Raw genomic sequence first — 21,398 nt, forward strand, 5'->3', positions numbered from 1 at the left:
TATATAACCAGCCCCTGACTATTTTTGGGGCTGCACAATTTGGGCCTGCAGATGCTCCTTGTCAGCCATATGCAGCCGGCATATTAAAATTTCCTCCTTTAATAAAACTCTTCAAAATTTATCTGGACTGGGTGTCTCTACGTGGACTCAATGAAGGGAGGTATGGTGCCTTTCAGAATCTGGGGTGCAGTACTTTATAACAATATCATATCCCCATTTTCTTGATGAGGAAACTGGGGCAGAGAAAGATGAAAGAACTTGACAGGGTCACAAGATAGATATGGCAGAAAAAGGATTTGCGTCCACGAGGTCTAATTCCCAGAGCAAGGAGCCTTAAATCCTGCATAATATTCCATGTCACATCTAAGCTCCAAATTTACTTACTGTGCTTCTCCTGTGTGTGTGTGTTCATTCAAACCCTAAAGAAGAAAGTGAAAGTTTCATGATGGCCATGGTACCCAAACAAAGAGCTATATATCTGAATGATGTTTAGGCCAAGTAACATTGTTGGGCAGATGAAATATATTATGCTCACTTTGTTAAAGATGGCGTTGCCCACGTGGAAGCCCATCGCCCAGGTGATGGTATTGGTTGCCCTTCCTACTTGGGATGGGCATGATTATATTAATGTGTGTTGGGGGCAGGCTGTGGGCAGGCAGGATCCTTGTATCCTGGGGCTTGGTTTTGGAACTAAGCCTTTTCCACCCTTTTTGATGTGGGGTGGTGCACTCTCATGAAGAATCCAATTATGCCTCAGATAAGTGACTTTGTATCAGAGACTTCCTTGTTTGTATATTGGATGAAAGGTTTTGGTTTCTACACTATAAAGTGGGGCAGACCGGGAGCTTGCTCTGTCTGGTTCCTGAGATTAGCTTTAGAGAGGAGAGCAGAGAAAGGCTACGTGGTGGAGAGGAGAGGTAGCCAAGATGGTGGAGTGCTGAAGGAGAAGCCAGTTTGTGTTGAGAGAAGAAGATGGGAAACAGAGGTAAATAAGGCTGGTGATGTAGATACCTTTGATTCTAGGAAACTTGGATAAGTCAGTAGCTTTATGAGCACTGAATGAGTGGATTTTGGAGCCCAGTGTATGTTTTTATTTGCCCGCTGGGTGCAAGCTAGGATTGAAGGTGATGGCTCATCAGTTTTTGGCTCCATTGTTTCATTACCGTCTGTCTGAATCTAATGTGAACCTGCATATGAATGGCCCCGATGGCGGCTACTGGTTTTACATTTGGCGTAGTGTGTGGAAGGATTCAGACTTCAGTATGGAGCTACCACCACATTTGAGCAGTAGAGTAGAGGACTGGCTGCTGTTATGGTTCCCCATGGCTGTCCTTTTGGGGGCCATATGCTTGCTGACTTTTACAGCCATGCGTGAGGAAACTGAGACCTCTGTGGAAGAAGCTGCCTGGGACCTGCAAACCGAGCAGTGGAAGGAGCTGGAGCAAACGTGGGAGAAAGAGAAGGTGACCTTGGAACTGAAGCAGGCACCGAGGAGGCCGACCAGGTTTGCTAGATTCGCTTGGAAATGGAGCAGCCGCTGGAGAAGGGATCACAGGTTCATGAGTTGCAGATTTCCCTGGACATTGTGGAGAGCCAGCAGCTGTGGGAGGCTAGGGCTGAGACCGGAGCTGAGGCTGCAAGATCTGCTGAGCAGAAGGTGGAGGAGGCCTGGGGCTCGATTCAGGCAGCGGGAGCTGGTGTTTCCGGTTCCTACTTGGAGGATGAGGAGAATCAGGCTGGAGTTGTAATCCGCAGTCTCCAGAAGATGAGAGCCCAGCAGCAAGGAGTACTTGCTATGCCCCTGGTAGGTCTGTGATTTTGGGACATTGGGTGGATGCTATCATGCTCTCTGGAGCAGAGATGGAAATGCTGACTGCCATTGCCATGTGCTAGTTCTTGGGACAGCAGGAATGAGGGGGGTGGCTGACGCCCCATGTGCATGGACTGATTCCTGGACTATGACCAGATTGAGCACTGGCTCCTTTGTTGAATGGATGCTCACTTTGTTAAAGATGGCGCTGCCCACGTGGAAGCCTGTCACCCAGGTGATGGTATTGGTTGCCCTTTCTGCTTGGGATGGGCATGATTATATTAATGTGTGTTGGGGGTGGGTTGTGGGCAGGCAGGATCCTTGTATCCTAGGGCTTGGTTTTGGGACTAAGCCTTTTCCACCCTTTTTGAAGTGGGGTGCTGCACTCTCATGAGGAATCCCATTATGCCTCAGATAAGTGACATTGTATCAGAGACTTCCTTGTTTGTATATTGGATGAAAGGTTTTGGTTTCTACACTATAAAGTGGGGCAGACTGGGAGCTTGCTTTCTTTTGGTTCCTGAGATTAGCATTAGAGGAGAAGAGTGATTGCATACTAGGAGGAGGGCATAGAGCAGGGAGGAGAGCAGAGTAAGGCCATGTGGAGGAGAAGAGAGGCAGCCAAGATGGCGGAGTGCTAAAGGAGAAGCCTGTTTGTGCAGAGTTTGTGCAAAGAGAAGGAGATAGGGAACAGAGGTGAATAAGTCTGGTGAGCTAGAAACCTTTGATTCTAGGGAACTCGGAAAAGTCAGTAGCTTTGTGAGCACTGAATGAGTGGGTTTTGAAGCCCAGTGTGTGTTTTTACTTGTCTTCCGGGTGCAAGCTAGAATTAAAGGTAATGGCCCACCAGTTCTTGGCTTCATTGTTTCATTACCGTCTGCCCAAATCCAATGGGAACCTGCAGGTGAATGGCCATGATAGTGGCTCCTGGCTTTACAGATACCTTTGATTCTAGGAAACTCGGATAAGTCAGTAGCTTTGTGAGCACTGAATGAGTGGGTTTTGGAACCCAGTGTGTGTTTTTACTTGCCCGCCAGGTGCAAGCTAGGATTAAAGGTGATGGCTCACCAGTTTTTGGCTCCATTGTTTCATTACCATCTGTTCGAATCTAATGTGAACCTGCATGTGAATGGCCACGAAGGTGGCTACTGGCCTTGAAAATATGTTCTGCCATTTTAAGCTATGCTGGCATTAAGTTTTACGTTAAAAGTGAAATTCTGAAAGGCTATGGCCCATCAATATTATATTTAATTCATTGAGGAGGGAACCAACAAGGTAGTAAAAAAGGGGCTGTTTTCTTGAATGCTTGACAAAAATTTTTGTGTGTACATATCTGTAAAGCCAGTAGCCATGGCCACCATCACAGCCACCTAGCCCATGCAGGTTCACATTAGATTCGGACAGATGGCAATGAAACAATGGAGCCAAGAACTGGTGGGCCATTAGCTTTAACCCTAGCTTGCATTCAGCAGGCAAGAAATACACACAGTGGGAAAACATTTCCTTTCCATTCAGGGCTCCCAAAGCCACTGATTTATCCGAGTTTCCTAGAATCAAAGGTTTCTAACCTTACCAGCCTTATTCACCTTTGTTGGGCAGATAAAATATATTATGCTTACTTTGTTAAAGATGGCACTACCTACATGGAAGCTGTTGACCAGATGATATTAATGTGTTTTGGGGGCAGGCTGTGGGCAGGCAGGATCCTTAAACTTGGGGGCTTGGCTTTAGGACTAAGTCTTTCCCATCCTTTTTGATGTGGGGTGGTGCAATCCAATCATGCCTCAGATAAGCGATTTTGTATTAGAGACTTCCTTGTTTGTATGATATATTGGATTAAAGGTTTTGATTTCTGCACTATAAAGTGGGGCAGACTGGAAGCTTGCTCTCTCTGTTCCTGAGATTCACATTAGAGAAGAGAGCAGAGAAAGGCTACGTACAGGAGGCCAGGAGAAGCAGCCAAGATGGCAGAGTACTGAAGGAAAAGCCAGTTTGTGCAGAGTTTGTGCAGGGAGAAGGAAGGAGATGGGGAACAGAGGTAATAAGTCTGGTGAGCTAGAAACCTTTGATCCTAGGAAATTTGGATATGTCAGTAGCTTTGTGAGCACTGAATGAGTGGGTTTTGGAGCCCAGTGTGTGTTTTTACTTGCCCGCCAGGTGCAAGCTAGGATTAAAGATGATGGCCCACCAGTTTTTGGCTCCATTGTTTCTTTACTTACTGTCCGAATCCAATGCGAACCTGCATGGACCAGGCAGCTGTGATGATAGCTGTGGCTACTGGCCACCCAACCTCTGTTTCCCATCTCCTTCTCTCTGCACAAACTCTGCAGTAACTGGCTTCTCCTTCAGCACTCCACCATTTTGGCTGCTTCTCCTCTCCTCAACGTGGCCTTTTTCTGCTCTCTCCTCTAATGCTAATCTCAGGAACCGAGAGAGAGCAAGCTCCCAGTCTGCCCCATTTTATATTGTAGAAATCAAAACCTTTGATACAAACAAAGAAGTCTCTGATACAAAGTCACTTATCTGAGGCATAATGGGATTCCTCATGAGAGTGCACCACCTCAGGGTGGGTGTAAGGTATTTTTCCCCTGCTGAGAAGGAAGGAAGAGGCCAGAGCCACAAAGTGTGGAATAGCAAAAGGCTTTACTGAGTACAGAGCGCACATCCCGCCCGGCAAGGTTCCCTGGCCCCAAGGTAAGATGGAGGCCAGGGAAGTTGCATGGATTAAACCATGTGGGAGATATTTAAAGGGGTTCCTTTAGGGAAGTGGAGCTACTATGACGTGGTGAAATCCCACTGGCTGGTAGACAGTCGCTTCTTTCCAAACGGTTCCTGTGAAGCCTCCTTTGGAGTGCTTGGTTGTGGGCGATCCTAGCCAAAGTTTGCGGGTCTGTGTTCCCCACCTGACCATCCCCCATTATCCACAGACCTTACAGTGGGAAAGGCTTAGTCTTAAAACTAAGCCTTAGGCTATAATGACTTTGCCAGTTTACAGCCTATCTCCCACACCAAAAGTGAGCAAACATATATGTCATATTTAAAAACTTATTTGACCAATAATATCTATATTACCCTGTTTGCTAAACAGGTATATAGTTAAGTAGTTAAGAAAAATGTAGGTTATATTAAAACAATGCTAGTTTACCTTTTCCAGGGCAATAAAACCTCCAACAGTTTTGGGAATGACTTCCTAGCAGGCTCTAAAATCCTGCTCTTACCCACTTTGCAGGTTAAGATGCTACAACTGACAATTTGTACTTCTTAATCCCTTCACCTTGTACGCCTGAAAGTAATATATTATTGTATATCAACTGTAATTGAGAACATTTAATGTTTTTTTAAAATTTTTATTTATTTATGCATTTTAGAGAGGGGGGAAAGAGAGAGAGAGAGAGAGAGACAGAAACAGGGGAGGAGCAGGAAGCTTCAATTCCCATAGGTCCCTTGACCAGACAAGTGCAGGGTTTTGAACTAGCGACCTCAGTGTTCCAGGTCAATGCCTTTATCCACTGCACCACCACAGGTCAGACTAAGGAGGGGGGAGGGGTAGAGAAGCAGATGGGTGTTTCTCCTGTGTGCCCTGTCCGGGAATCGAACCCGGGATCTTCCACATGCTAGACCGAGGCTCTACCGCTGAGCCAAGCGGCCAGGGCTAATACGTTTTTAAAGTTACAACTCGACAGGGCTATGTAGTTCGGGCCCTTCTCAGCGGTTTGCTAATCACTGCCACCTTGACAACAAAGTTACATTCCTAGATGGCCGCCAGAGGGGCTCGCAGATAATGGAAGGCTCTGCTTTTACTAAGTAGGCTGCCTGGAAAAAGCTGGCAGGCACTCCATTTTTCCAACTTTTTTTTTTTTTTTTCCCCCAGTTCTCAAACACCAGACCTGTGTTCTGGCTGGAGACCGAGCGGGACGCGGTTGGGTCCAACGTCTCTCGGTAATTTCCTGGGACGTAACTTGTTTTCAAGGAAAGGGGGAGGCCGAGGCCTGGGCGCAGCAGCCGCGCGGGGGCGCACCTGGGACAAGGTTCCCCGCGCACGGCGGGGAGGCGCGGGGACGCGCACAGCCGCAGGGTACGCACACAGCCCGCGGGAAACATGCACGGTCGCACGCTGGCGGCGGGGGTGACTGTGGCCTTACGCAGGGTGAGTCTGACGCGCGGGGCTTCCTCCTTCCGGTGCCCGGGCCGCCCCTTGCCGGGCGGGCGGGCGGCGCGGGGGTGCAAGCGGGGCAGGATCCCCCCCCCCCCCCCCCCCCCCCCCGCAGACACCGGGCCCCACGTTCTTCGCCCTCAGGCTCGCGAGGCAGCGCAGAGCTTCGCGGGAGGGCCGCAGAAGGGCTCCGGCCCCACAGAGGGTGAGCTCGGGCCGCACAGGGGTTGGGTTTCCCAGATGCCTGCATCCTGACCCGCACCCCAGCCGGCGGGCGGCATGACCGGAGTGGACTAGCTCTTCTCCGCGAGCAGCATCCCAGTGTGTGTGGCGCCGTGAGGACCTCCTTAGCTGGGATTAACAGGAAGGACCGTCCTCATGTTAATTATGCAACGAGACCTCATCCTCCTCTCCGGATGCTTGCTCACGGGAATTATGGACACTCGGTGATGTGTCATTTACCTCTTTCATCCTTGGCTGACATTTTGCATTTGTAATTGTAGAGAGGGAGAAAATTGTTCCAGTTGGATACTAGGAGCAGGGGAAGAGGGACCATGTGCAGCCTTTCCTAAGTGCACAGTGTTGGTGGGTGAGTGGGCAGGGATGGTTGCAAATGCATGCGTGTCTCCTGCCGGACGGGCTCCTAGTCCCTGGGCTCTGGTTTTGACAGTGAAGGGGCCTGTCAGACGTTGAGCTGGGCGTACATTTCTGCCCTTCTGGCTGGGAAGATGAACCAGGTTTTCCAGAGCTGTCGTTTGTTTTCCAAGTTGGCAGAAGTGGCCGCGGCCAGGTTCTGGTTAGCTAAGCGGGAGCACGGTCATAAAGGGGTTTTTGTCTGAAATACCCCAAGTCTGGGGCTTTGAGCCATGAATAGTTAGTTGGGTACAGGTCAGTTTTAACTGACAGGATGCGAAATGTCTCAGACGTTCTTAAAATTAGGGAGTTGAGTTTAGCTCCTGCTTACTTCCAGCGCCTGGTATTCCTTACTCTTCAGGGACTGGGTAAAAGAGAAAAGACATAAAGAGAGAAATGGTCTTCTCACTCTTCTTCCTTAAAATGAGGGCATAGTCTGTCTTGGGTTAAGATAGAAAAGCCCTGAAGAAAGAATCTAAAAGAAATGCCCAAGAGAAAAAGTCTTCCCCCTCTACCCCTTTCCTTGGAGTGAAAACTGAAGTGCTTGCAAAACTGAACAAAGAAAGGGAAGAATTAATAAATATCCTCAGCCATTTACAGTTATAGGCAGATCATTTTTCAAATGCTTGAAGTTATACAATAAAAAGGTGAGAGAGGTGAATGAATGCAGGGCCTTAGGATTGTAGAAGCCAAGAGAGAGCTGTTTTCTCCTGACACAGGTCTGGAAGAATCTGGATGTGAGTACATAAAGCTTACTTAATCTTTAGATCTACACGGCATGAAACTGCTTGGAATTTCCACAGTGAGTTTTTAAGAGTAGAGGGAGGCACAGCTAGACTGTGCCACATGCATCCCAGGTTTATTTTGCCATATAATTCTATTAAATCTGTAATCTCTAATTCCATGAGTTTGACTTATTTCCAGTTATTCATTTATGATATATGATATGACATCTGGCTAGAATTTTCCAGAATGTTAGAACTTGAAGAAATACAAAACCCAGAGAATACCTTGTATTGGAAGATTTGATCATCTTGCACAGGAATTCTTTACCCAATATCAAACATATAAAACAGGTATAATAGAATTTGGTTATTTTTGCTACAAAACCTATTTCACTTTTCATACTACGTTCCCATGCAGCCTTTTAAACAGCTAGCTCTTTTGGTACATTTAGAATGTTTGTTCATTTACCAAGAAATCCAAATATTACCCACCTCTATAAGAGACCTGTTGTGCAAAATATACTTGAATAATCAAAGTGCTTAAACCAAGCTGTGTTAAGTAAGTTGATCTTGTTACTTTTAATGGTGCTTATTGGTTTTTTAATGTATCCTGTACAGTGACAGGAGGATGCAAGAACAATACTGCAGAGAAATGTTGCCCTGAGGCCTCAGAAGGTATGTGAAGAAGAATGGGAACTCACTGGTTATTTGAGATTCATGTCATTAAGTATTCTTACTGTTTCCTTTCTTGCTCATATGGAGATTTTAGGAAAATTAAAACTTTTTAATGGGAGTATGTGCACATATAGTCAGAAGAACTGTTTTCTTAAATACAATAATAGGGGCAAGCTGGAGATTAATTGAGGTTAGTACCTGCTAAGAGAAGTACCTGACATGCAGTGATACACAGGTATTTGCTTATTTGTTTATTATTATTATTCATGAGAATCTGTCTTAACTTCATATCTGTCCTGAGGACAGATGTAACAATAGATGATAACTCATTCTAAGATGGTAAATTGTGATGATGATGGCCAAATAGACAAAGGAAATTTCTGAACTTAGATTGAGAGAAACGCTAGCTATGAATCTAAAAACTACACTGACCATAATAGAACTTTATATATATTATGAATTCTTATGTGATGTTTTATAAGTTGAAGACTGTTTTAAAAATTGAACACTAGACACATGATCCTTACCCTGGGGTATGTGTCTGATGGGATTGAGGACCCAGGAGTTTCCATCTCATAAAAGGGCCACTGACAGGATTCTTCACTGGGGTCACAACCTTCTCCTCTTGCTCAGCCCACAAGGGATCTGGGCGTCCTTGCTGCTCTTGGGATTTTGGGATCCAGACCAAACTCTTTACCAAATAATGCAGGTGGCTGCATTATTTGTTCCCTCACTCTGTTCTCCCTCTTTTCAACATGGTGCCCTCCTAGAGTCCCTTTCTTTGTCCTTGAATGCCCACACATAGGTGTGATCCTATACACTAATGGCTCTATTTGTTTATGGCATGTCTTCCGCTGTTAGCACCAAGCACTATGAGAGCAGGGAGGGTGTATTGCCTTACATATCCCCAGGGCCTAGGAAAACTCCTGGCCTAGAGTACGTATGTGGTAAATACTGCTGATGAATAACATTTGGGAAAAAGCTGTTTCAAACAGACAGGTTTATACCACAGGAGTTTTCAGAACCTTTAATAAGCAAAAATGTATAGTGAAAGGGGAGCATGGCAGGTGGGAGTCAAGCTCTGCAGCACAGGTTCAGAAAGACTGTGCTTTCGGGTGACAACTCAAACTTGGGAGAAAAGCCACTGACAGGAATGTGATTGGCAGCTGAGGAAGATGGATTTACAACTATCGTTTTGAAAATGCAGGGGAGGGAGAATTTGCACCGAAAGATAGTAATGCAGACATGTTTCATTTTATTCTGCTTTGTGTTACTACACTTCACAGATGTTTTTTATAATTTGAAGGCAAGACCCTCCACCAGCAAAAAGATTATGACCTACTTTATTACGAAACTAACTTTATTGTGTTGGTCTGGAACTGAACCCACAGTATCTCTGAGGTGTGCCTATAGTACCAAACCCACTGTTAGTAATTACCAGCATGTAAAACATGCGTTTGATTTTGGTTTAGAGGAAGTGAGACACACAGTAGGATTTTTTTTTAAATGATTTCTTTTATGTTCACTTACTGTCTTGCTTCTCTGGCTCTGCTTTCCCCAGGAGGTCTGAAGTTTCTTAACCACCAGTTCCACCTTAGGGGTTTTAAAGAGCCCAACACTGTGACTTGGATTTAGGTCCTGACATCTTGACGTGTGAAACTGTCCTTTGATGACTGGAATAGGAAAGCTGTGAAGGTGGATGTGCTGAGTCCTCAGGGAAGCTCTGTTCAGCCCAGCACACCATGACCACAGGGCACCCGGGGCACACTGAAGTTTGCCACCACTAGCTGCAGGAGCCACTTATGGAGTTGTCTTGGCTCCTTGAACAAAGAGAGTTCATTACAGAAAATGTCAGGCTTTTTAAAGGCCATTTGTCCTGGCATGCAAGGAGAGCAGTGACCCTTGGCAGAACCTTTGAGAAGGACTTTTGATATCAGGCCCAGTCTCTCTGCAGACAGAAATAGTGAGTCTGTGGGTGTCATCCTTGGACAGAAGGTAAACTCCATGGAGAATTTATGTATTCAAGAAAACAATGCAGAGAGAGGGGAAGGCTTAGAGGCACTGGGGCGAAGGGTGTTTAGAATGCCTTTTGTTTAAAAAACTGGATCAAATTATCATGATTGTTCCAAGGTCATATCAAACTAATTCTGCGGAGTCCGTTACCTATATAGATGAGAGGGCTGGAGAAGAGGGTGAATAGAAACAGTGATGGAGGTCTTTGAATCTAACTAAACTTCTTTAAGCTATTTTTTCAGAACTCTGATATGATTCAGATCATCAATAAACTGTAGTTGGCAGATACTCTTTTGGGGCCAATTTTTTTTTCTTATAATGGAAAGAGGTGATAGGAAAATATCTATTATGTTAGAATTCCTAGAATCTGCATTTTAACAAGATTCCCTAGGGGGGTTCCTTTGGGCATTACAATTTGAGAGGGGTTAAAATTTTTTTTTGAGAAGGGTTGAGGGCCTGAATCAGCAGGTCTGGTTGCTCATTAAATCCTGCGTAGAGCCTTTAAAACCTGCCCAGGACCCATTTCTAGTGGATGTGTCTTTCTTGTCTCAGGTGATCTTGGGGCCCAGGATGTTGTTTATTTTTTTATTTTATTTTTTTTGTTGTTGTTTATTTTTTAAAGACCCCCAAATGATTCTAATGTACAGCCAGAACTGGGAACCACTGCCCTAAACATAAAGTCAGACCTCATTAGGTAGAGATCTAGATTCAGAATGCATGTAATCACAAACCAAAAATATGCTATGTCTAATGGAACGTGTACTACTTTTTAGAATTCATAAAAACCTAACCAAGATGTATTGTGGATCTTACTGGTTCATTCACTGCTTTTAGAGATCTAGATGATGATGTGTGATGTGGAACACTTAGCTGGGCTAGCTAGTGCCTGGTTAGAATATTCCCACTGCATCGATGGAAATGACCTTGAGACTGGGCAGTGGCCGAGCGGACAGTTGCACTTTATATCTTTGTGCTGCCAGAGAAATGGTTTCAAAATTTAAGTTGGATCATGGCACTACCACCCTTCTTCTCAGATAAAACTCCCTCCAGTGGCTTTCCATTGCTCACAAGGTAGAAACCAAATTCTGTAACAGCTCTCCAAGGCCCGGTGTTGTCTGACCACATCTACTTAGGCTCATCACTCACTGCGCTCTGGAACCTTCAACCACACGGCCTTCCTTCAGTTATTCAGGGGCCCCCAGCTTGCTCCCTCCTATTTCCTTTGCGTGTGTGTGTGTGTGTGTGTGTGTGTGTGTGTGTGTGTGTGTGTGTATTTTTCTGAAGTGAGAGCTGAGAGGCAGAGAGACAGACTCCTGCATGTGCCCGACTGGAATCCACCCGGCATGCCCACCAGGGGGCGATGCTCTGCCCATCTGAGGCGTTGCTTCATTGCAACTGGAGTCATTCTAGTGCCTGAGGCAGAGGCTGTGGAGCCATCCTCAGCGCCTGGGCCGACTTTGCTCCAATGGAGCCTTGGCTGTGGGAGGGGAAGAGAGAGACAGAAAGAAGGGGGAGGGTGGAGAAGCGGATGAGCGCTTCTCCTGTGTGCTCTGACTGGGAATTGAACCCTGGACTTTCACACGCCAGGCCAACGCTCTACCGCTGAGCCAACCGGCCAGGACCTCTTTCCTATTTCTGGGCCTTTGTTCCATGCTGTTCTCCTGTCTTGGAACCCTGCCCCTTCACTTCCTTAGGTAACTCCTGTTCCCGACCTCTGCATATACTGTTGCGTCCCTGGTATTGTCCTCTCACAGCACCATGTCCTCTGCCTCAGACCACTTCTTGGGTAGATTCTTTGATACATGTGGGTATCTCCATTAGACTGCTGGCTTCATAAGCACATGAACCATTTGTGTGTTTTGGTTTGGGACACAGTGTTATATCCCTGCATCTTTGCTGGGTGGATGAATATACGTTATATCAGGTTTTCAACTGCCGGTCCATGGACTGGTGCTGGTCCATCAGAAATTTTGTGATTAATCTTTATATAACATCAGGGTGGCAACATCAGAGTGGTTGAAAACCACTGCTTTCTATGATGATTTTGGTAAATATAATTGTTTTTAGGTTGTGTCGTTAAAAGTATATGCAGGTATACGTCTACTCTTGTTTGTCATCATATGTTGTAAACAGTAGACGTGTAGGACCTGAGAGGAGGGCGTGTTTTGAGAGGGACCAGACATTGTCTTACTGGTTCTGGTTGGCTCACAGAGTATGTGACTTGAAGAACAAATCCTACTTTATCTAAAGTTTTAGACTAGCTTACCTTGACAGATTTTTCACTTGAGCTTTGTATAATTTGTGAATTTTCTTGCTATACCAGAAGAAAGAAAAAGAGTTAAGTGCTTAAAAATGGTGCATCTCCCCATTCTGGGCTTTACCACTGCTTGTGTCCTCATATGTAATGAGAGCACCTGCCATAGTGTCTCCTTGCAAGTTCCAGGTAAACTTCCCCCTTCCCCGGTCTGCCCTGGCTTATCGGGTCAGGATGGGCCACCTTCCTGGCCCCTGCTGCTGCTTCTGTCAAAGGAGCAGCTTCTGATGGGGTGAAAGTGTGAGCCCCAAGATAGAGGGAAGGGACCAGGGCCAGGCAGGGCCATGGAGGGCACCAACCTTATTTGTACACTTCATTTTCTTTTAAAAAACCCAAGTAAATACTGTGAAAATATTAGACCAGAGTGTCTGTAAATAGGTATTTGTTCTGTTAGCCTCTGTATTTTACATTTTAAATGTTAAATCATTTTAAAAACTAAAAAGTAAAGAGGACAGAGATGTATTTACTAAGTATTCAGATGCATAATAACTTTTATCACTTCGTACCAGTTTTCCTGCCTAGGAAAGTGTTTGTTGTTTTTTTTTTAATTTTAGACAGAGAGAGAGACAGAGAGGGGAACAGACAAGGGCAGACAGGAAGGGAGAGATGAGAAGCATCAGCTCTTCATTGCAGCACCTCCGTTGTTCATCGATTACTTTCTCATATGTGCCTTGACCGTGGGACTACAGCAGACCAAGTGACCCCTTGCTCAAGCCAGCAATCTTGGACTCAAGCTGGTGAGCTTTGCTCAAACCAGATGAGCCCACACTCAAGCCAGTGACCTCAGGGTTTCGAACCTGGGTCCTCCACGTCCCAATCCAGCATTTTATCCACTGCACCAACGCCTGGTCAGGCCCAGCTAGGAAAGGTTTTACTGTCCTTTTCCACACCTTCCCAAGTGGTAAGGAAACTGCATTAGGTAGAAGCAAGGCAGAGAAAGATTAAGTGACATAGACATAGCACAGTCCATGTGTATAGGTGGCGTTTTCTATATTTTATTGTTTTTTTTATCATAAAATGAATACATGCTTATTTCAAAAATGTTTTTAAAGTTCAAAATTGTACAAAGCAAACAATTACCCTGCTTATCCTCTCAAGCTTTTATTCTGTGCATTACGGGGACGTGTGTGTGTTTGCTATGTATATATAACCACATATACTCACAGTTATATAACTTTTTAACAAATAAGATCATACACTCAGTTATGTAACTTTTCCTTTTTCATTTACTGATATATATATTTTGACATTTTGGCTCTTATATTATTGGTGTACCTTTTTGCATACTCTTATTTAAAATTAAAAAAAGGTTTTGGATGGATCAAAGATCTAAACATAAGACCTGAAACAATTAAGCACATAGAAGAAGACATAGGTACTCAACTCATGGACCTGGGTTTTAAAGAGCATTTTATGAATTTGACTCCACAGGCAAGAGAAGTGAAGGCAAAAATTAATGAATGGGACTACATCAGACTAAGAAGTTTTTGCTCAGCAAGAGAAATTGATAACAAAATAAACAGAAAGCCAACTAAATGGGAAATGATATTTTCAAACAACAGCTCAGATAAGGGCCTAATATCCAAAATGTACAAAGAACTCATAAAACTCAACAACAAACAAACAAACAATCCAATAAAAAAATGGGAAGAGGATATGAACAGACACTTCTCCCAGGAAGAAATACAAATGACCAACAGATATATGAAAAGATGCTCATCTTCTTTAGCTATTAGAGAAATGCAAATCAAAACGGCAATGAGATACCACCTCACACCTGTTCGATTAGCTATTATTAGCAAGACAGGTAATAGCAAATGTTGGAGAGGCTGTGGAGAAAAAGGAACCCTCATACACTGTTGGTGGGAATGTAAAGTAGTACAACCATTATGGAAGACAGTATGGTGTTTCCTCAAAAAGCTGAAAATGGAACTACCTTATGACCCAGCAATCCCTCTACTGGGTATATACCCCCAAAACTCAGAAACATTGATACATAAAGACACATGCAGCCCCATGTTCATTGCAGCATTGTTCACAGTGGCCAGGACATGGAAACAACCAAAAATCCCGTCAATAGATGACTGGATAAAGAAGATGTGGCACATATACACTATGGAATACTACTCAGCCATAAGAAATGATGACATTGGAACATTTACAGCAAAATGGTGGGATCTTGATAACATGATACGAAGCGAAATAAGTAAATCAGAAAAAACCAGGAACTGCATTATTCCATACGTAGGTGGGACATAAAAGTGAAACTAAGAGACATTGATAAGAGTGTGGTGGTTACGGGAGGGGAGGGGGGAATGGGAGAGGGAAAGGGGAGGGGGAGGGGCACAAAGAAAACAAGATAGAAGATGACAGAGGACAATCTGACTTTGGGTGATGGGTATGCAACATAATTGAAAGACAAGATAACCTGGACTTGTTATCTTTGAATATATGTATCCTGATTTAATGATGTCACCCCATTAAAAAAAATAAAATTATTAAAAAAAAAAAAAAAGGTTTTGGACTTCTTAACACCCTTCCCCCATTCAGTATGTTTTAAGTCCTAATGTCTGTTTAAATGTATATAAATGCCATGACTTATAAAATATAACTTTATTTTCAAGTAATTTCAAGTAGCTTTGTTTCCTAGTCTCAGTTAATAGCTATTACATTTCTAACTGCTCTCATATGGAGATTGGAGAAATAAGGGGTCCTCATATTTAAAGACTTTAGTTTGGAAACTCTTGGGTAGAATGTTGAGCAAGGTGTCTGCTAAGGTGCCTTTCAGCTCTCCTAAGTTTTTCTGGTAAGTTTCTTGGTTGATGTCGTCACTCAGCAAATAAAGATGGTTGACCCCTGCGCGCCAGATACTGTTCTAGCCCTTGCTTACGTTCTCCCAGGGAGGCACTCAGTGGATGGGGGAAGGCATTCAGGCTGTGATAGGTGCAGAGAAGGAAGTGGGACTAGGCAAGGTGATGGAGAGAGGCCTCGGGGTGGCCAGTAGGGCCGTGATGGTGAGAGCTGGTTCTTCCTCTGCTGCACGCTAGGACAGGAGCAGGCCCTGCTGACCTCAAATTTACACAAGCCCAGTGACATGGAGAGAGTGTCCCCATCCAGCTCCCTGAGTGCACTCTTTGAGGCCTGCCAGGGGATGTCCGGCAGGATACAGGGTTATGAGCAGGCCTCATCCTGGCCTGGGTGGCTGTACCAAAGACGCTGGTCAGGGCCTGTACCAAATACTCTGCTCCTCAAGAGAAGGCTTTGGACAGGGGCTAGAGTTTATGCATGCTTTCCATATCTGCAGCCCAGCAGAGCGCCACAGACCCTGGGCACCCTCCCTTCCCGCTGGGGGGGCATGAGGGGATGAGAGGAAGGTGGGGGCCTTGCTGCCTCTTCCTCCCGACCTGATGCCATGGCTGGGCTTGGAAGGGGACATGGTGCTCTAGTATCTTAACAGAAGGCACTTTAGAAGTTGAACTTCTAAATTTATCTGAAAGAAGACATTGGATGATATCACTTGTAGAGGAGGCACTTGGGCAGACTGTCTCATAGGGGACTCAGCACATTGGTAGGTATATAGGTAGCTGTTTATTTACTTTTTTTTTTATAGAAAAGGAAAATTGGGGCCCAGAGCTATTCATTGACTAACCCCTAGCTACCCAGCTTGGGGAGGAATCAAGCAGACCCAATCCTGCCCCTGCTCCAGCTCCCAAATCTGGGTGAAAGAAGCCAGGTGCCTCTGACTTTAAATGAAAATCCAATTTAAAATAAATCCAAGACTTGGGAAGGCGGGCATGGCTTCAGGATAGTGCAAGTCTTACTTTTCAACAAGCCCAGAGGTAGAAATTATTACCCCTAAGCCTCTTGGCTTCCTGGAGAGCAGATGCTGGGGTCTTCACTTTCATGTAACATTATTTATCCATATCTGCCTACTTTTATCTAGAAGTGAGCTCTGTGGGTGGGCTCAAATTAGATCCCTTCAAAATACTAGTTCCCATTGGAAAATTAAACCTTAAAAACCTCCTGAGGGTGGGCCTAATGCCAGGGGCAGTGCTCAGGGCCTGAAACCCAGGAGGTACGCAGGTATGAGCAGAACTGGAAGCTGAGCGTGGGCAGTGAGGGTTCTGCTCCCTGCTCTGCAGTGGAAGTGTGTTTACCTGTGTGAGGGAGTCCCCTTGTCTGTGTTCACTGACCACAGTACTTAGCAAAGTGTGGATTGCAAGCTTCAGGCCACTCAGCACCAGGCCCTCTTCCTCCACCTCTAAATCTTCCTGAGAACCACCTGCTGAATGCCTGTCTTCTTCCTTCGTGCTCACTGCCCATACCATATTGGCCCCTCTGCCTCTGCTATAAATGGCTTACAGGTGGGATTTCTCAGTAGGGCATTTCCACTGTGACCGATGGGAATGGACTTCACTCTCACCGTCCTGGTGGGATACATTCAGTGGACTCAGGACTGTGGTACCCTGCACCTCTAAGCATAGTGTATGCCTCACCTGTCTTTAGAAGGGAAGGGTTGATAGGGATGAGTTGTCTGGGATGAGTCTGGCCTTTCTATTCCTTTCTTCCTGGGGCAGACCACACTGTCACATTAATTTTGACTACTACACTTAGAAGGGTATGTGCAGGTTAAATTAGAAAGTAACAGGGTGCTTAGTTGTTGGCCATGTTCGTAGAAAGTCTGCTTCAGGCCTGGTGGGTTCTGGTTCTTCATGTACATTTTCTCATTTAATCCCCATGACCACCTTGGAAGGAAGGTCTGGTCTCAAAGATGGGAAACCAAGGCTCAGAGAGTCTTAGTCACTTGCTAAGTCACAGAGCCAGCGAGTGGTAGAACCATCCAGGTCCCTCTGCCTTAAGTAGTGCTGCCTCAAAGGATGGTGACAGAGGAGAAAGGGAAACTTGGTTGGAACCCCTGCTGGCTTCAGGCAGGTAGAGAGGGCTGACATTCCCCTTCATGGATAGTGTTGCCAGATAAAATGCAGGGCACACAGTTAAATTTGAAATTCAGAGCAGGTTGGCCCTGGCTGGTTGGCTCAGTGTTGGAGCGTTGGCCCAGTATGTGGATTTCCCAGGTTTGATTCCCAGTCAGGGCACACAGAAGCGACCATCTGCTTCTCCACCCTTCCCCCTTCTCTCTCTCTCTCTCTCTCTCTCTCTCTCTCTTTCTCTCTCTCTCTCTTTCTCTCTTCCTTCTTCTCCTGCAGCTATTTGGCTCGAGTGAATTGGCCCTGGGTGCTGAGGATGGCTCCATGACCTCGCCTCAGGCACAGAAAAACGGCTCCAGTTGCAAAGGAGCATTACCTAGATGGGCATAGCATTGCCCCCTAGTGGGCTTGCTGGGTGGATCCTGGTTGGGGCACACGTGGGAGTCTGTCTTTGCCTCCCCTCCTCTCACTAAAATTAAATAAATAAATAAATAAAAATTCAAAGAGACAGCAAGTAGCTTTTTTAGTATAGATACGTCCCATGCAATATTTGGGACATGATTATACTAAAAATGTTATTTGTTGTTCCTCTGAAATTAACATTTACTGAGTGTCCTGTGTTTTTGTTTAATCTATTTAGTCGGGTGCCCTACTCGGGGACCCCAGGAAGCACACTGGGCTCTAATATGTGGGTGGTTTAGGATGACAAAAGGTAACACAACCAACCGTAGGAAGGCACAGCTGCATGAGATGGTGAGCTCCCCGCTGCTGGGTATAATCAGGTGTAGGCTGGGTAACCCGTTGGTGGAGGGCATTTGGGTTTTAGATGCCTGGCTCCAGTGAGAGCCTAGGAAAGAAACATTTTTGAGACAAGGAAGAGAGTTGATCACCTTGATCCTTGCTAACTCTGTTCCACCTAGCACTCAGAAACTCTGAAGTCATTTGCCGTCAGCACGCCCAGGAATGATGAGTGGCCTCAGCCATCTGGTAGAATCCAGCCTAGCCAGCATGGTCTCTTTAAGTGATTTTGTTTGACCTGAAGCATCACTCACTGTGTTAAAGGTGAAATGAAACACATTTTTGTCTCTCTTTCTGAGAACTAACTATGACTTCCTGGTTCTTTGTGTGTCTCTTGCAGCAGAGTGTGACTTATGTGACCCACATCTCTCCTGGGCGGTGACAGCATGAAAAGCACCCACCCAGCAGGTCCTGCACAGGCTCTTGCAGGCAAGTGAGTAGAGATGGAGAAGTCTCATGCTCATTTCTCCTGTGTACAGATTCTCTATGGCTACATTTCCTCAGTGAGTCAGGATTCTAAACAGCCTGTTGGTAATTGCTCAGTATGCTTCTGCCCTCTGTGAAGGTCGAGGCCTTGGCAGGACTCCTCTTGCCCACCTTCTTCCAGGCCCTGTGTGCACTAGGTAAGAGGAGTACATTTTGATGTTAGCCTGATCCAGAAAGCAGTCAAGAGGTAAATCTGCAGAAGTACAATTTTATCACACATTCCAAAACAGATAGAAATGGCTCCTTTCCATTCAGGTGTGTTAATTTGGAATCAATTATCAAATTGAGTAATTATTAATTAAAAGTAAAATCTTAAGTTAAATACCAAGTCAAAATACCCATTGCATAGATAAAATTTTTTTCCTTCAGTGAGAAGCGGGGAGAGAGAAAGACAGACTCCTTCACACGCCCCAACTGGGATCCATCTGGCAAGCCCCCTATAGGGCGATGCTCTGTCCATCCAGGCCCATTGCTCTGTTGCTCAGCAACTGAGTTATTTTAGTGCTTGAAGCGGAGGCCTTGGAGCCATCTCCAGCATCCAGGGCCAACTTGCTCCACCCCAGCCATGGCTGTGGGAGGAGAAGAGAGAGAGAGAAAGAGAGAGAGAGAGGAGGGGGAGGGGAAGGGTAGAGAAGCAGATGGTCGCTTCTCCTGTGTGCCCTGACTGGGAATTGAACCCAGGACATCCATTCTCCGGTTCAATGCTCTACCACTAAGCCAACCTGCCAGGGCGATAAAAATTTTTTTGAAGTATTTATATTGATGTTATTAACTGATATCACCTGTTCTTTTTATTATTTTTTGTTAGTTGATATACTTGTGAGCAGCAGAAGCATTTTGCTTGTGTCTTCCAGGAAGAATCACTGAATGGCTGACATTTGACAACATGCACCACCAGTGGCTTCTGTTGGCTGCATGCTTTTGGGTGATTTTCATGTTCATGGTGGCCAGCAAATTCATCACATTGACCTTTAAAGACCCGGATGGTAGGTATGCTACCTTGTGGAATTAATTTTGACTAATCCAGACCTTGCTGTGATTGTTCCTGGGTATATGCATGGATGGCCTCTGTCACAGAATCCAAGGATTTTTATTCCAGAGGAGACCACGGAGGTCTTGGCATCCGAATACATCATGTTTCAGATGTGCAAGGGGGAGGTGGAAAGGGAAGGGATGGTTGGCCCTAGCATCGCCCTTGGGGGCAGGCAGAACATGCTTTTTTTGCGGATTCTTCGGCGCCTCTTCCATGGCATCTGCAGGCTCAGGATCTGAGAATGTGTTCTGCTTGGTGTCACCATGAGATGCCACTGTGATTGATCAGCATGCCTGAGTGCCTCACACAGGTGGCCACGTGTGTGAAGGTCACGTTCAGTGCATCAGAAAGAAGGTGATTTAGGCCCTGGCCGGTTGGCTCAGCGGTGGAGCGTCGGCCTGGCGTGCGGGGGACCCGGGTTTGATTCCCGGCCGGGGCACATAGGAGAGGCGCCCATTTGCTTCTCCACCCCCCCCCCCTCCTTCCTCTCCGTCTCTCTCTTCCCCTCCCGCAGCCGAGGCTCCATTGGAGCAGGGATGGCCTGGGCGCTGGGGATGGCTCCTTGGCCTCTGCCCCAGGCACTAGAGTGGCTCTGGTCGCAGCAGAGCGACGCCCTGGAGGGGCAGAGCATCGCCCCCTGGTGGGCAGAGCATCGCCCATGGTGGGCGTGCCGGGTGGATCCCGGTCGGGCACATGTGGGAGTCTGTCTGACTGTCTCTCCCCGTTTCCAGCTTCAGAAGTAAAAAATAAAAATAAAAAAAAAGAAAGAAAGAAAGAAAGAAGGTGATTTAAATGTGCATGTTGGGTTGTCTGAGGATTTGTAACCCCCTGTAACTTGATGCAGGCAGTCAGACGGGGACACATAAACAGCCAGCCCAGCCTCAGCAGAGCTGCTCCTAGGTCACGCTCTTGTCCTTTGCTTACCTAGGCCTTAGTGTTTCTTTCTACCAAACTGACATGCTACCTGCTCTGACAGCCTCTAAGACTGACTTGAGCACGACGAGGCTCTCCAAGTGATCGGTGAAGTGCTGGGTACATGCAAGGAGGTGCAGTGATGGTCATCTGGAACCCCAAAGTGACTCCTTTCAGAGGCAGAGTGAGGTGAGGCCCAGGGGAGGTGTTAGGGGCTTAGGAGCAGTTTAGATTGGTCTGGTAAGGTCTGCCTACCAGGAAAGATGTTTGTGACTATGGGTGTGCTTAGCATTCTCACTCTGCATGACACTGCATGTCCTCCTGCAGATTGTAGCTCCTAGGAGACAAAAAAGTATCCACACCAGCAGTGTCCCCATTCTCTTCTGCAGGCCCTGCACTGCCTAGGTGTGTCCCTGCAGTGCTGAGGGCTGCCTGCTACCCCACAGCTCCTGCTTGCAGTCTCTGTGTCTCTAGGAACAGCAAGGTTGGAAGGCAGATCTGCAGGCAGAATAGGGTGACCCTGAAATCAGCCCCAAGGGACAGTTTCTCAGCTTCTCCACTTGTAACAGGCTGACATCACAAGTCACCCCTCATCTTCCAGGGGCCCTCATGAGAACCTGAGGATTTCACAGCCTTGGAAAGGTAGTGTCACACCTGCAGGTATCCGGGGTGGCGTGACCAGGAGCATCACAGATAATCGTGGTTCACCCAGGGACTGGGGCCTCTGTTTGAACATCAGCGGCTCAGTCTCAGAGCCTTGTTGGGATTTGAGATCATGAGTGAGCCTGATGGTTTGAACGTGGCTCCCACTGCTCCAGCATGGCTCCGTGTTACCAAGAACGGAGACCCCTTAAGAGTGAGAGTGGTGGTTCTCCTCCCCTGGCACTTCAGAATCACTGGGGCTTTGGAAACCTTTGC

The 21,398-nt window shown here is 46.2% G+C and overlaps 1 protein-coding gene across 7 annotated transcripts in view; it reads left to right on the forward strand.

The window, feature by feature from the left end:
• The first annotated feature begins 5,702 nt into the window (after nt 1–5,702).
• The window catches only part of CHST10 (carbohydrate sulfotransferase 10), a 32,045-nt gene continuing 16,349 nt past the window's right edge, over nt 5,703–21,398 (forward strand). Inside the window, exons 1-4 of one of the 7 annotated variants that reach the window (XM_066267832.1) lie at nt 5,703–5,749; nt 7,940–7,996; nt 18,390–18,482; nt 19,394–19,521. In XM_066267832.1, coding sequence (XP_066123929.1) covers nt 18,436–18,482; nt 19,394–19,521 — 175 coding nt within the window. In that variant the 5' untranslated portion in view covers nt 5,703–5,749; nt 7,940–7,996; nt 18,390–18,435. The other 6 variants (XM_066267827.1, XM_066267829.1, XM_066267833.1 and 3 more) reach the window with 6 other exon arrangements.

The sequence above is a fragment of the Saccopteryx bilineata genome, chromosome 3, assembly GCF_036850765.1.
Source record: "Saccopteryx bilineata isolate mSacBil1 chromosome 3, mSacBil1_pri_phased_curated, whole genome shotgun sequence".
NCBI lineage: Eukaryota > Metazoa > Chordata > Mammalia > Chiroptera > Emballonuridae > Saccopteryx > Saccopteryx bilineata.